Source organism: Falco biarmicus, chromosome 2 (genome assembly GCF_023638135.1).
Source record: "Falco biarmicus isolate bFalBia1 chromosome 2, bFalBia1.pri, whole genome shotgun sequence".
Taxonomy (NCBI): domain Eukaryota; kingdom Metazoa; phylum Chordata; class Aves; order Falconiformes; family Falconidae; genus Falco; species Falco biarmicus.
This window is the reverse complement of record NC_079289.1, coordinates 57286617-57301815: the sequence shown is the minus strand read 5'-3', so window position 1 is coordinate 57301815 and position 15199 is coordinate 57286617. Positions and strand designations below refer to the sequence as shown.

The following is a 15199-nucleotide window of genomic DNA, read 5'->3' as shown; positions in this document are numbered from 1 at the left end:
AAAATAGTGAAATGTCAAAACATGAATGTAAGTGTTACATAACGGCTACCACCTGTTTTTTTTAATTTCCTTTATTTATCTTTTCCCATACCATTTATTTCTTTCTCTCCAATCTATTTGTTCTTTGATATAATGTCCTTATAAGATCTTTTCCTTCTATTTTTTGTTATTTTGGCAATAATTCTTAACTACTACTTCCTGTTCTGATTTTTTTTTCTTCATCTGAAAGTCAGGATCTGTGCTTACCTGCTTGTTTTCCCACATGTAGTTCTCTGTCCTTTCTACTATACAACTTCTAATAGAAAAAGGAATAGTTAATTTTAAAATATTTTTCTTTTGCACATAGCCTGTTTTCTTTGACTTACAAGTGCTTCAAAGTGAGACTAAATTTTACTCATTAGAATGGAACAGGAAAGGCTTGTGGCAGTACTGCAATAAATAGTAGTTACCAGTGACTCTTGTCTCAAATTGGAAGAATAATTTTTGTTCAAGACTTGAGCTGTAGAAATCATAACATGTGGTAAAACTTAGTGATGATACAGTGGCATAGCTTCTTAAGGTCATGCTTCCCCCTCCCCATTTGGGGGACCAGTTTGTGTTTGTTCTGGAGTTTGTGTTACAGCCACACACAGCCTAGAAATGCCTAGTTGGTTACACATGCAATTGGTACTTACATCCCTGTTTTGAGATCCTTTCTTATCTGTAAAGGGAGAGGTTACAGTTCCAGAGGAATTTGGGGGGTTTATTCTTGGTGCTTCCAACAGGAATGGGCTTCCAAAACCTGTCTTGGACTTCAAAGAGTTCAGTGTGCCGCTGTGGCTGTTCGGACTTTTTAATTCATTTTTTTTTTTTTGTGCAGGAAAATTACTAGCAGTAGAAAGTTAAAATACTTGAGGGGGAAAAAAGGTAGTATTTGTATATATATGTGTGTGTTTATGTCCTTACGTGGTATGAGCATGTACACATACAAATTTGAGTTTTATATTTATGCTCACGTGCACCATCTGTGACTGAAAGTCTGGCAGAGGAAAATCTATTTATGTGGCTTTAACATACTCTTCTCAAGAAACTGAAATTCACATAAGTAGGAAATAATAATGCTCAGTTGTTAGCACAAAGACTCATCGTCACAGGCGACATTTTTCTTTCATAACCAAGGAAAGCTTTCCTGCTAGAGCAAAGTTACAAATTATACTCAGACTTGAGGAGAGCTTAGCTGATAATGCTGTTACGAAGACAAAAGAAACTCAGGATCTCATATGCTTAGGTAATCCTCTGTGCTCAGTGTGAGATGGCAGTTCTGTAGTATGGGTTAACAAAATGTCATTTCATAAATTCAGTGGTATGCTAATTGACTCAGATTCCACACACACCACCACCACCCCTGCTTAGTTGCAAAATTAAGTAAATAACTCTTTAACAATACAGTATGGTCTGAACAATGAAGAAGGATCTTGTTTTTTGTCAGGCAGTGTAGCTATGATAGTGGAATGGATGTATACTTTGCAGCTATGAGCCTGTAGTCTGGTAGGAGTTACTCAGAGATAACTTAGCATATCGAGTGAGCAGGCACAGATGGATTAGAGGGGTGCTTAACAAGGACAGCACTGAGAAATGACATCTCTATCCAGTACCTGGAAATAGATCTGTTTACAGTGTAGCAAAGTTCCAGGTCCTGTGCTTGGAGGTAAAACCAGGCAGCTCACCTCAGATCTTTCCTGTCTTCCTTTGTTCTGCTTTCACTTCAAAAGAAACAGAAAAAAACCAAAATATAGATATCTTGTCTTTTGGAACAGACATTTCTGTGAAATTTTTTCTTTCGTGTTTGAGGGGTTTATTCTTCTATTCTTTTGACACTTTGGTCTGTTATTTCAGCAGAACATAGCGAATTACGATATTACTTCAGGCAGATTTGGCAATAGATTTGACTCTAGGGAGACAGCATTCCCTAGAATGAGTAGCATGTTGTAATGATGAAAACCTATAAAATACATATGCTTATATAACCTTTCCTAAAACCCCAATATGCATATTGTGGCATCCAGTAACAATGTGGATCCAGTCGCCAATGAAATTTAATGGTAGCAGATCTAGCACTGGTCTCTGCTGCACTACTTGATTTGTCCCTCTAACTTGGCAGTGAGCCATTAGATCTGCATTTTGCATTGTGCATGACTTAGAGAAGTTTGGTTTAGAATAGGTCTTCTTGGCCTACAAGACTTCTCTTACAGGAGAAGGTCTACAAAGCAGATCAGGTAGAAAAGTGCTGTCAGTATTTCAGAAGCTACTTGGACCAAATACTTAACCAGTTGAGATCTTGGGTTGAAAATAATATTGTTCTAGATTGCATTTCCCTAGTCTGTGAATGAGTGATATATAACAGTGTTAAGCCCCAGGAACATTATATTTCTAATGTATACATTTTTGATGGTTGTAGTAGCTCGTGCCTGTTAGGGAAAAATTTGTGCATGTTACATTTTCCTTTAAGCCAATATTTGGGTCTTGTGCCATGTTTACATAGTGTACTTGAATATGGTGGATTAAATGTTTATTTATAACAACTCTACTTTTAAAAACTACTTTTTTAAACGTTTTGTGTTTCAAGATCAGTTATAACTGCTGGTGTAACGTTATTGATTTCAGAAAGTTTAAAAACTCTTAAGTAGAACTGCTTTACGCCGTAGAATAAAAACCACCAGAGAACTGTGTACTGTATGTGGTTAACCATATAAACCAGACTGTGATAACAAAACCTATTTACATATGAAACGATTTACAGTAAAGGTTTAAAATCTACCTCTGCAAGTATGTTGGTTGTGGCTGGGGTAGAGTTAATTTTCTTCGTAGTAGCTAGTATGGGGCTATGCTTTGCATTTGTGCTGGAAGCGGTGCTGGTAGTTAAAGATGTTTTAGTTACTAATAAGCACTGCTTGCATGGAATCAAGGCCTTTTCTGGTCCTGCTGCCCAGCTGACGAGCAGGCTGGGGGTGCACAAGAAGTTGGGAGTCCTGACACAGCCAGGACAGCTGGCCCCGACTGACCAAAGGGATATTCCATACCATACCGTGTCAGGCTCAGCAATCAAACTAGGCGGAAAGTGGGCCAGGGGGCTGCAGCTCGGGGACTGGCTGGGCCTTGGTTAGTTGGTTGGTGGTGAGCAATTGTTTTCATTCGCATCACTTGCCTTTCTTGGGTGTTACTTCTCTCTGTTATTTTCCTTTTCATTACAATTTATTATTGTTGGTTTTGTTGTTATATATTATTTCACTCATGGGTTGAGATAAGAACAGTTTAATGAGTTTTCTCACTTTCACCCTTCCAATTCTCTTGCCCCCATCCTGCTGGAGGGGGAGTGAGTGAGTGGCTGTGTGGTGTGCTTAGTTGTCCCCTGGAATTAAATCGTGACAGCAAGCAACACTATTTCTTCTCCAGCCTAACCTGAAAAGCATTGTTTCTTACAGGCAGATATCTGGTCATTAGGCATAACAGCCATAGAACTTGCAAAAGGAGAGCCACCTCATTCAGAATTGCATCCAATGAAGGTTTTGTTCCTTATTCCTAAGAACAATCCACCTACGCTGGAAGGAAACTTCAGTAAATCCCTCAAAGAATTTGTTGAAGCCTGCTTAAACAAGGACCCAAGCTTTGTGAGTTTCATTTGTTTGTCAATGTATAGTAGAGAACTTGACTGGTTTACACTAATTACATGAACAAGTGCAGTTCAGCTTTTCTAATATGGGGCAACGTATTCACCAGCGCTTTTTTTTTTTTTTTTGAAGTTACTGTGTATATTTAAAATCTCATTTGTATCAAGACTGAAGTCTGGATTTCTTAGTCTTTTTATAGCGAGTCACTTAACACTCTCAAATGCAGTAAAATACCTTTTTCTTTTTTAAGAGACCTACTGCAAAAGAGCTCTTAAAACACAAATTTATTTTACGAAACTCAAAGAAAACTTCCTACCTGACTGACCTTATTGATAGGCACAAGAGATGGAAGTCTGAACAAAGTCATGATGACTCCAGTTCTGATGACTCAGATACGTAAGTTTGATGAGTTTGTGAAATATCCTTTCTAAATATAGGAGCCGAGTAGTTCTTTTGAGAACGTGTATTCCTGTGTTCTGTTATTTACAGCTTTTCAGCTTAGCAGCCTTGGTAAACTAATGAAATCTTGATTTCAGTATTGCAAGGGATTTCATGCAAATAACAGCCACTGAGAACAATTCTTCTGGCCCATATTTTATGCTGCCTTGTCTTATGTAGTGTCTAGGGTCAGTCCTAGACATAAGGTCAACTTACTCCTGTTGTGCAAGCAGAAGGTAGGCCTTACCCTGCACGGCCAAGCAGCGGTGCGCACATGCGCTGTGCTGTGGTTGCACATGGCCACCCGAGGAGGGGAGCCGTCTCTTTGCTGGCAGGTTGTCCTTCAGTTTGGCTATCTGAATAAACAGGCAGAAGCATGTCCTTGCATATAAGAGAGCGTTAGTGGACATTGTTTCCATGATAATGGGTTTTTGTGGTGTAAACCGTATTACCTAGTTTTTTGAGTGAGAGGGTTTTTTCCTTCCAGGAAGGTTGGGCCATTACAGCATATAATAGTCATGAAATGTCAAGTTGAAAAAGTAGTAAGTGTTGTAAATATTTCCAGATTTCTTTCCTGTGTTTACTTCTCTCCATCAAATTTTGATGGAGCTGTTCACTAGGTTTATAAGTTGGTTTCCTTAGGAAACCAAGTTACAGATAGCTATGTCTCAGTAAAAAAGCTAACTTTTTTAGTCTAAAAGTGATTTTGAAAATAGTGTGTATCACCAGATCACGTATTTCTGAAAATCAAGTGAAGGGATTGCCACAGTTTATTCACAAATTGATTAAATTCCTCATAATAAAGAAAACACAGCTATTTTTTGCAGTTCCAGGCTGTGTGCTAATCGTAAGCATTAGGCTCATTAAGATTTCTTGGGTGCCATTACAGCTGTATATTTGCCCTACATTGTTAATGGCTTCATGCATTCCAGTGATCACAGATCCAGCCCAAAAGCACGTCTGATTTGGAAGGTAAATTACTAGTCCTAAAACTGGTCTCAGATCAGTTACGAACTGAACTCCGAGGTTACAGTTCATTGTTCCTGTCAAGTATCAGGCCAGCTTTGATAGCTTGGCGTAGGAGAGTAGTGGAACTGGAGCGGTTATTGAGTGCTTATGAGACAGTTTAATGTTATGTCTAAGCCTGCTTTCCCCTTCTCTGCTTCCACAGCAGCCCTTGTATTAGATGTGATAAAAGGGTGAGTTGGTTTGGTGTGCTGGAATACTGACTTGCCAAATCAATAAATACTCTTTCTTTTGGATCAGCTTCCTAGAGCTTATGTATACGAGGAAGGTAGACCTGCCTCTTTCAGTGACAGCCAGAAGTTCTATGTGACTTCAAGCAGGAATCTTGGAGAATTTTCATGCACTGATCACGTGCTCTTAGACTTGGTAGGCTGTGCTAAATACTTTTTGTACAATGGCCACCAGATACCCTTTTAATTGGTGGCTTTCTTGCAAGCCACTCTTAATTCACAGATCAGAAAGAAATTAACTTAGAGAAGGATGTTTATGGTAGTGAGAGGAGAAATGTAATGCAGTGATTGATTAGTGCCAGCATAAATATTTTTGTTCTCTTAATCAGCAGGAGTTACAGAAAAAACTACTATGCCATCCACAAAAAATGAGCCTTATGGTGATGGAGTTTGTTAAAGCTATGCTGTATCTGTACTTTTTTAGCCCATTTTTTTGAAGTGGGGAAACATACCTTGCTAACAGGCTGGGGGTGAACTGTCTTCTTTAGAAGTATTCTAAGGTAGTGTCTTAGCTGTTTTTCTAGGTTAAAAAAGTGAATTAAAACTTCTAATTTTTTCCCCCTTCCCTAATGATTTGAAGTAGTCTGCTAAAGCCGGTTTTCAGACAGCAATAAAACACTTTGTTACTTGTGTATGTAATTCGGGAAAATGTTTTCAATATGTAATCCCTCTCTTTTTGAAGTTAAATTTAATATTTAGTGAAGTATCTTGGTTTAATTTTTTTAATTAGCCCCCAAAATAAATCACATTACTTTTAATACTTGTCTTTATACTTACTGGCTTGCACAATAGAATCCTCATTTTGGTCTTGACTGTAGTTTTTAAAGTTTCCTCATGTATATTCAGTGAACATACGGTAATTTTTAGGTAATAAAAAATTTTCAAATTTTTTTCCCCCACCCTTGAAGTGAACCAGATGGCCAGGCTTCAGGTGGGAGCGATTCAGGAGAGTGGATCTTTACAATAAGAGAAAAAGACCCCAAGAGTCTAGAGAATGGAGCAGCCCAGCCTTTGGAGCTGCAAAGAAATAAGGTACTCAAAATACTGACTGCATTACACAAGGAGATAATTCTTGCTTTAATAATACAGTGGGGTGATTTTTATTTTATACCTTTAAAAGCATTACATTGTAAAACTCTCAGAACTTTTGCTAAAAATGTGTATTCTACAGTTGCCTTTCACAAAATGTCTTAAAAGTTTTGCTGTTCTGGTAATTTGGTAAAGACAAAATAGGTATTTTTCTTTAGTTTAAGTATGTACCAAAATATTTCCATAGTTTGTGAAACATTACCACTGGAGGAAGACCAGGCAATATTTTATTTTGAAAATCTTCCTTCTGTTAATTGAACTTAAACCAGTACAGTATAAAGCTAGCCAGTGGTTTTGGGGAAGGTATTCTGGTCTTTTAGTAGAAAGGTCTACAATGGAGCAAAGAATAGAACGTGCATGTCTCCAGAAAACCCCACCAAACAACCCAGAATACGGTAGGTTTAAGAGCTGCTCCATTGTATTTTCTGCAGCCTGTGTGGCTAGGGCAGGTGGTTGCTACCCTTGCTCTGAAAATTCAGTGTGCGCGCCCTTATCAGAACGGGAGAAATGCAAGAAAAATATTTTAGCATATGGGAGGAACCTAGCAAATATCAGTGTGTCTATGATTTAATAGATGCTCAATAGGATTGTGGGATTTTGGAGGGTTTTTTTGGGTTTGTGTTTTTTGTCGTTTTTATTATTTTTTTAATCTTGAGCTTGCATGTATTTGAGATGCTGCAGCCTCAAATTTTAATTCAGCCTTAATTTTCCACAGTGCTTTGAATAGTATGTTTTAGAACATTTCATATATTTGTATGTACATAGAAACAGGTTTTTCATAAAGCGTAGCATGTTGGAACTATTTTTTAATTAGAAACAGAATACTATGAGAATGCCTTTTTTCAGAAATAAAATTATTCAGGATTTTGTTTTCTTTAAAGGAAAAAGATATGCCAGCGAGGCCTCTATCCCAATGCCTGTCTACAATTATATCCCCTTTATTTGCAGAGGTAAGTTATTGCTTTAAAACTTAACAGTTCCAGTATTTTTGTTTCTGAAGAATAGAAAAATATGAGGAATGACACCTAAGGTTCCTACAACCCATTTGGAACTTGATGTGTTACAGTTTTAGCTGTACCCTTTGATTTCAAGCATGTCTGCTTTTGAGATCTTCATTTTGCTTCTAACAATACTTCATGTGGATGTTAGCAACATCAACCTAAAGCAATGAACATGAAAACCAAAAAGGCATGTAAATGTTTGGATTGTAGCATTCCATTTTTGTGACACTGCTTTTTCTCTTTGTGGCACTCTTCTGTTACAAATTTCAAGTTCTTCAGAGTTCCAAGATACGGCTGTGGACCAGATCAGCAAGAACTTAACTTTTGAATTTCAGTATTGAAAACTGTGTTTTATTCCCATTCTGAATCCTATAATTTTTATATTTGCTTTTTTCCAAATACTTAAAATAACTTTAAAAAATCACATGAAGGGGAAGCCAGATATTTACGAGGATGTGACTATTTAAAAAACTTGATAAAACTCCAACAAACAAAAACTCCCCTCTCACCCTAGCTTTGATATGAAAATGTTTTATTGAAATTATGGTTTCAATTATTGTAATTGTTACAGAAATAAAGTTAGAGAAATTGTTTTATTAAAAGGTTGTTGTCTTAATTTTGTTGTAATGAGCGGAGTGCCGTTTCAGAGGATTATAATGGAATTTTGCATGGTCCTTATGAATATTGAGTGCAGTAAAGCACTTAAACTTCTTTAGAAGGGGATGACCTCTGTATTGGTTATTCTGACTCCAGAATTAAGTCAGCCTGTCATTCTCCTATGTAAAGTGGAAAACCACTTTGAACAGGGATATTTTGGCATTTTCCATTGCAGTTCTTTATGTATTACCCACTTGCTTGCCTCTGAGAATTTCCTTTCAATTCCTTACCCTTCCATCTCCCAAACATTGTTCTGGTCGCTGTGCATCTCCTTTAGGTTGTCTTCCACTTTCCTCTAGCAAGCATGATACAGGTCCTGCATCCACAGTCTTCTACATTCCATCCATGTTTATCCTTTCTTTTATTTTTAATTTACTTTCCACCATGCCCTTTATTACCTGTCTTCTAGATATCGCTGCTCTGGCTGGGTTCTTCCTTCCCATGGTATTGCTGACTAGTTGCTGTGTCATTCTTTGCCTTTCTTGCTTCCCATTTTCATTGTCAAGGCCATTCTTTTAATTGCTGCTCACTGATCCCTGCAGGTATATGATTCCCTTAGCACTGCTTCAGCAGCAAAACATTTTTCACTGCAGTCCTTAAGATTGCCATTTTCTTTCATCTCTCTAGTGTGCAGAGGCTACAGAAAATTTTTCCTCACATACTTACTTGTATAATTTCATGCTATGGGGGAAGACTTGGTCTGGTATCTGCTGTTTGGTTCATACTTCAAACTCCTTTTCCACACAACTTCTGGTAGATAGCCACAACTTCCCCAATCTGTTCCAGAATCTCATTGTAGGGTTTGCTTTTTCTTACGGGCATTGCTGCCGTCTCTGCTGTCTGGAGGAAGCCTTATGTTCCATTTGTTTAGCATTCAAACCACAGATACCTGCACCTTCAGGAATTACTGCTAGCATGGAACTCCTCCAAAAAGAACAAAGCTGGCCAGTCAGCACTTTTTTTGTCCTCATGGAGGTTTCAAAGCTTTTGGCGCAGGAGACGGGTTTAAAAACCAACTGCTGTCCCTAAGTAATCTTACAAGGGAAGACTGTGCTCTGCATCCGTCTCCTTCAGCTGAACGCTGATACGACTTGTGAGCCTTGGCTGAAGAGGCTTGGCTCAGATACGGGCTCTGCTGCTCTTTGTTGCTGGTAGTAATTTGAAGCTTTCTAAGCCATTTAAAAGAACAAACAAAACAAAACACCCAACCCCAAAGAAAACAAAACCAACTCCCCCCAAACAACAGAAAACAAAACATACCTTGAAAATGAATAAAGTTGTCGTGCTTGTCAGTAATTTGTGATCTTCAGTGTGATGTGGTTTCTTTCTCCGGGCTTTCTACTGACTGAGTACTGCATGCGGTGGCTCCTGCTGGGTTCCTTTTTGAAGGCAGGAGATCTGGTGGTGTCATTTGTTGTGATGTTCCCACTGTTGTCCCCCTGTATTGTCTTGTCCTCAAGCTGTGACTTCCAAGCTTAGACTAGGAAAGGGTTTAGTTATTAATGGGAAAAAGGCATTTGTGTCTTCCTGTTACACCTGTGCTTTGTATGCAAGATCTCAGTCTTGAGCATCCTGGATGTAACAAAAAGAGAACACAAGCAGCAGCCAAACAAGAGTGCAGAAGCCTTTCTGCTTCTGTGGTTGTACCTCAGCTGTGGTACACACACACACGCAGTCCTCTTGATTTCCTTTTGGTGAGACCCGAGTTACTCTCGGGAGGGTGCCCTAACATACCTATAAGCCATCGCGAAATGTGGAACTAGAACAGTAATTATTTCCTTTTGTAATTTCCCCTGCAAGACTCGGGATTCCTTTTTAAAGAAAAATGTTTCCTCGATGCTGACAGAAATTCTTGGGCTGTAGCTCCTGACACCTGTTGAAAGTCGACTTCAGAAAGTACTGAAAGTCTGCTTTAGGGCTTGGACATCTCTGAAGAACTTCACCGCCCCTTTGTTCCCTCCAGAATGTCTTGTACTACACTGAACTCAAAATTATCTTGGTCTATTAATTCTGCTTTCTGCTAATTTCTGGGGATCATGCTTATTCCATGTGACAATAATCCACTGTTCTTCAGTTCTATGTAAACAACTCAAAACTCTTTGGTCCAAAGCACTCATAAGGCCAGTCAGCTTCCAGCTCGAGTATTTTTCTTACTGGTTTGGTTTTTTCCCCCTGAGAAATGAGTTTGATTCCATCCTGATTAGGAGGATGCTGCAAAGCAGCTCTTGACAACAGCTGTAGTGATAAATGTGGAGAGAAACTTGTAAATGCAAACATCCAACCTCCTGGGCAAAGTCCAGTCCCTGAAAGGTGGCCATGCCTTCATTCACCCTTACTGCCAGTAGCATGACATTTTCTCCAAGGAAGACCAGACCCTGCTGAAATTCTTGGATGTTCTGTAGTGCATTTGGAGAAAGAAAGCATTTTACCAGCTATACTCAGCAGGTTATACCAGCCCCTGCATGAGCAAAGCACTGAGACCTTCCCTCCTGCCTAGTTGTGGGCTCCTTTGCTTCAGGGGCAGGTCGGAGATGCTCAGGGTACTCTGGGGTTGACAGAGCAAAAACATTTTCTAACAGTGCTTGCACAAATGCACCTGCAGTGTGTGTATAAGTATATATAGTATGTATAAGCTATAGGTGTACAAGCAGGTATACTAAAGTAAGCATGTATAAGCAGCACCTCTTCAAACGAACAGCTACAGATAAATAGCGCACCTTTCTTTGGAAACTTCGTTGCAATTTTTGACTGAGCATGCTGAAAAGGATATGGGAATGATTGAAGGCTTGTGAAGATGAATGACATCCTGCTAACTACTGCAAAGACTTCGGGATGAAATGTCTTCAGGATGTGAGGGTGTGTAATGAAAGTAAAATCCTGACACTGTGAACACTGGCAGTGACTTCCAAACAAGCTTTTGCATTATGTTATTTATAGAAATATTTATGACTATCTTATTAATATATCTTTTCCTCCTTTTCTTTCAGTTGAAAGAGAAGAGTGAAGTGTGTGGTGGTAACACAGATTCCATAGAAGAACTGCGAAAAGCTATTTATTTAGCTGAGGAGGCTTGTCCGGGCATTGCAGATAACATGGTGTCACACCTTGTGCAGAGGCTTCAGAGGTAATGAAACTCTTTCACTAAAGTTTTACAGAAAATTGCAGATCTGATTCTACAAATATTTGACTAGTGTAAAATTGAAAGAATTATTTTCTGTTTATAATAGAGGAAGAAACACTTGTGCTTAGTTTGCTCAGTTGTGTTTGCTTAGTAGAAAAAAGCTAATCGTATCAGCAGTTCTAATTTCTGGCTTCAGGTGATAGCCCATACGTACATTAACCCCGTTGGTATGCGTGTTGTGTGCCAGATGAGACGGGACCGCCTTCTCCCTTTGCAGTTCCTGTAAGGGATTTTCATGTTTTCTTGGTGTCAGTGTGTATGTTGTAGAGGATGCCTTGGGTCACTCTTGATTTCTTTTATGCACTTTGGTAAGTGGACTGTTCAGTTAGTTTGTGTTTCTTTCAGTTACATAGTAAGTGGTTTGTCGTTCATTCGTTAAAGATGGTCTGTATGGCCTTTTGGTGGTAATTCCAAACCTAACATTTTATATTACTTCAAAAGGCCAAATTTCAGAAGGGATTTTCTGACTGCTTGGGTTAGGAATATGTTCTTCACGTTCAATTTGTTGTTCTTTTAAATGCTACAACAGCAAAGATCAGGGGGTATAAATTTCAGCATTACTGCCTGAAGAGGCTGTAAATGCAACCTTGAATCTGGCCACAGCTGTTGTGGAACCTGTGGAATTGGACTGCTTGGTACTGGAAAAAACCTTACAGCAATGATTACTCATGGACTGCTACCTTGAAAAAAAATCACCCCGAGCAGATGTCTCCATTATACTGTCTGAACCACAGCTTGATAATGTTAAAGAATTCACACCTCTGAAGCTAAAGCAGAGGATTGCCAGGCTGACACTTTGTCATTCAGTAAAAATCAGTGCCAAGAAATCTGAAAGCAATCGTGTTTCTTGCTTTCTGGGCTGTTAAGCATGAAGCCTTGTCAGCATCTCTGGTGCGAGAAGGTCACTCCTTGATGCCAGATGTCCTGATTCTCCTTTCAGTTGATCCTGGCAGGCTTGAAAGAGTTTCTGGAGCTTCTATCTCTGTTTCCATTAGGGGTTCCAAAATTGACTCCAGTCTTTCATCAGCATCGAATTGCTATAAGCCTGGCACAGGGCCTTCCTGGAATTGGGAACCTCAAAAACTCGATGCTACGATTGAAGCTGAAGGTGACCATGTGGAGACAGGCTTTCCATGGGGCACATCTTTTGTGGATGCTGGAGATGACCTGACTTGTTCCTGTCATGACAGCAACGGTCACTGTTTTTGTCCTAGAAGATAGATTCCAGAACCCTTTATATACCTATTTAGCATTTTGTTTTCCTTCTGTTCTGCTTCCTTGGACTATTGCTGGTTTCCTTGATCGTAATGTCTTACAACAGTGGAGGCAGGCACTTAATTTTCTTTGAAGAAGAAAAAGAAATATTCATAGAGAACGTTCACCAATGGGTCATACCTGGGTGAACTTTCTCTTATCCCAGGGATGATACTCAGCACTAGCTGAGTGGTGATCACCACTAGCACTCCTTCCAGAAAGCAAGTGAAAGAAATGAGTGGCAGGATCCCCCCTTAAGGAGTTTAACCATTCCGTAGCTTAGTAGGTATCCCTCATGGATAAAGCTATTTTTGGAGCTAGTCATCTTCTGAAAAGATAGTTCCTTCTTGTGTGAATGCTACGAGAAATACGCTTTGTTACATCATTAGCTCATTCATTGTATCCGCTTAAAATATCCTCTCGATTTGACAGCTAACTATGGAAGATGGCTCTTCAACCACATGTTTCTAATGAAATTTTCATTACCCTTATGATTAGTTGAATCCAGATTTCCCAAGTTTGTCTGAATGAGTGAGTTGGGACCCTCAGAATAGCTGCCCAATAACTTCAGTGAATCCATTTACCTTCCCCCTCCAGTTTTGATCTCTGATGCTTTATAAAGTTTATTGTAAGCTTAACATGATTAAAATGTGTGCTGCTTTCTTCGGACGATTTAAGAACCTGCTTAAACTGAGAAATACAGGTTTCCTGCCCCAGTCACATTTTGGAAAGGTCATGATGTAAACTTGCCAAGTAGGAAAGTTGGAATTGCTACATGTTGCCCCCAGCATGCAGAATTCTTACATCATCATCATCTACTTCTCAGCAACACAGTTGAGTGCACATTGTTGTTATTTGTTAGAAAAGCAGCAATGTTCTAATAGGGTGTATTTTGTTCAGCTCTACGGCCTTTAAGGTGTGGCAGCGGTGGCGAGTGTCATTCTGCAAGGAAAGAGGCTGGCACTTCAGCAGCGTGAAACGGAGTAACTTCTAGTTGCTGCTTGTTGTAGAATGTCTCTCTGCAAGTCACAACTAACTATTTCTTTTCCTCCTCAGATACTCACTAGCTGGAGGAAGTACTTCATCCTACTGACGTTCTGCTCCTGACTTTTCTAAGACAACAGAGATCCCGCGGTGTCTGCATTGAAGGCGTGCACCCTCACGTTGTTCTGTCCCTCAGTCACTGGAATGTCCTTTGGTGGAAGGACGTGCCTAAGTGCGCAAGAGTGAAAATGAAGTCTCTCAGATGGAGGCAGTCTTTTTCAGCTCCTTAAAGCTATAACTTTTTTTTAATGATAATGCACATATTCCAGGGAGGTGTCTTTTTTAAAAATCTGAAATGTATATTTAGGTTTGTGGTAGAGAAATCGAAGATATTGAGAAACCTCAGGTATTGCTTTAAGAATTCCACTGGGAGATGGAGTATGTTTGTTGGAATTGTGTACAGTTATGTATATAATGTCTTTTTTTAACTGAAAGCCTTTCAACGTGCATAAGGAATCACTGTGTACAAAATGGTAAAGTGCTTTTGTAGATAACATTAGTGGGGTAAATATTTGACAGGCCATAACTGAGTATTGCCTTGCCTTTAGTACCTGTAAACTTTGAATTATGTGGTAAGTGACTCTGGGTTTGAGTTTTGTATGTGAAGGATTTGCCATTGAAAGAGTTAATCCTGTACTATGGAACCTTCTATTCGTACCTCAGCAAAGACATAATTTTATTCTGTTTCTCTGGTATTTCTTCCTTTTTATCTGTATTCTGAGCGTGACTAATTATGGTACTACTTCTGGTTGTTTTAAATTTAACACACGTTGTCTCTCAAAGCTTTAAATTTAAATTATTGTTTTTCCTAAAGGATGAGCTCTTTCATATTTTCAGTTTTAAATTGTGCCAATGCAAATTCTGAACCCTATGTATTGTTCAGTTTTAGTAATAGATATTTGTGAAGCTTGTAGTGAAATTCAGATACAAACTTTTCCACCCGAATGTGTTTGAATGCTCACACAAATAAATCTTTATTACCTTCATTCACTCTGAAATATCTCATTGAGGTGTTGGCTTTGAGGTAGTGGCAAGTATTTCTTCATCATGCCTATTTTTATTATTACAATTTATGTCTTGCAGCAGAAAGGAAAAATTTTCCATAGAGTTAATATTCAGTCTTAATGCCTGTATCTGTGCATCTCTTTACTGAAAGTGACAGGGGTTAGACAGAAAGGATGCAAAACTGCCCAGGTGGTGTATGTTACGTCCTATTGCTTGTCTGCCCAGAAAAAAATTACTTCTGGAAAATTCTGAATTTTGAAATTTCCACTGTTCCTGTGAGTGCTCCTAGATAGCTGATTTCAGGTTTTACAGTTCTTGGAAATAGTGACATGAGTTACACACACAGCTGATCGGGTGGCACTTACTTTATTTTTTTCCTCCCCAGTATTACTCCGCGGTTTCCCTTGGTTTGTTTCACCAAGGCTATGTTCAGGTGCTTCCTATTTGGTAGCTAAGAGCATTTTTGCCTTCTTTTTGCTGAAGAAATTGACGATTTTATGTTTTGCATGATCGTGAGATAAGTTATCTGTTTAATTTTAAAATTAGTAATAAAAAAGTTTTGGAACGGAAAGGATTAAAATTTTAAAAGTATCTGCATACCTACCTGGCTTGGTACAAAAAGACCCA

General features: G+C 38.9%; 1 protein-coding gene across 5 annotated transcripts in view; it reads left to right on the top strand.

Moving 5' to 3' along the window:
* Nucleotides 1-14553, top strand: part of STK24 (serine/threonine kinase 24) — a 61947-nt gene extending 47394 nt beyond the window's left edge. For all 5 annotated transcript variants that reach the window (XM_056329836.1, XM_056329832.1, XM_056329835.1 and 2 more), the window contains 6 exons: nucleotides 3462-3647; nucleotides 3898-4043; nucleotides 6250-6373; nucleotides 7312-7380; nucleotides 11076-11212; nucleotides 13580-14553. In XM_056329836.1, coding sequence (XP_056185811.1) covers nucleotides 3462-3647; nucleotides 3898-4043; nucleotides 6250-6373; nucleotides 7312-7380; nucleotides 11076-11212; nucleotides 13580-13616 — 699 coding nt within the window. In that variant the 3' untranslated portion in view covers nucleotides 13617-14553. The remainder of the gene's footprint in view (nucleotides 1-3461; nucleotides 3648-3897; nucleotides 4044-6249; nucleotides 6374-7311; nucleotides 7381-11075; nucleotides 11213-13579) is intronic.
* The last annotated feature ends 646 nt before the right edge of the window (nucleotides 14554-15199 follow it).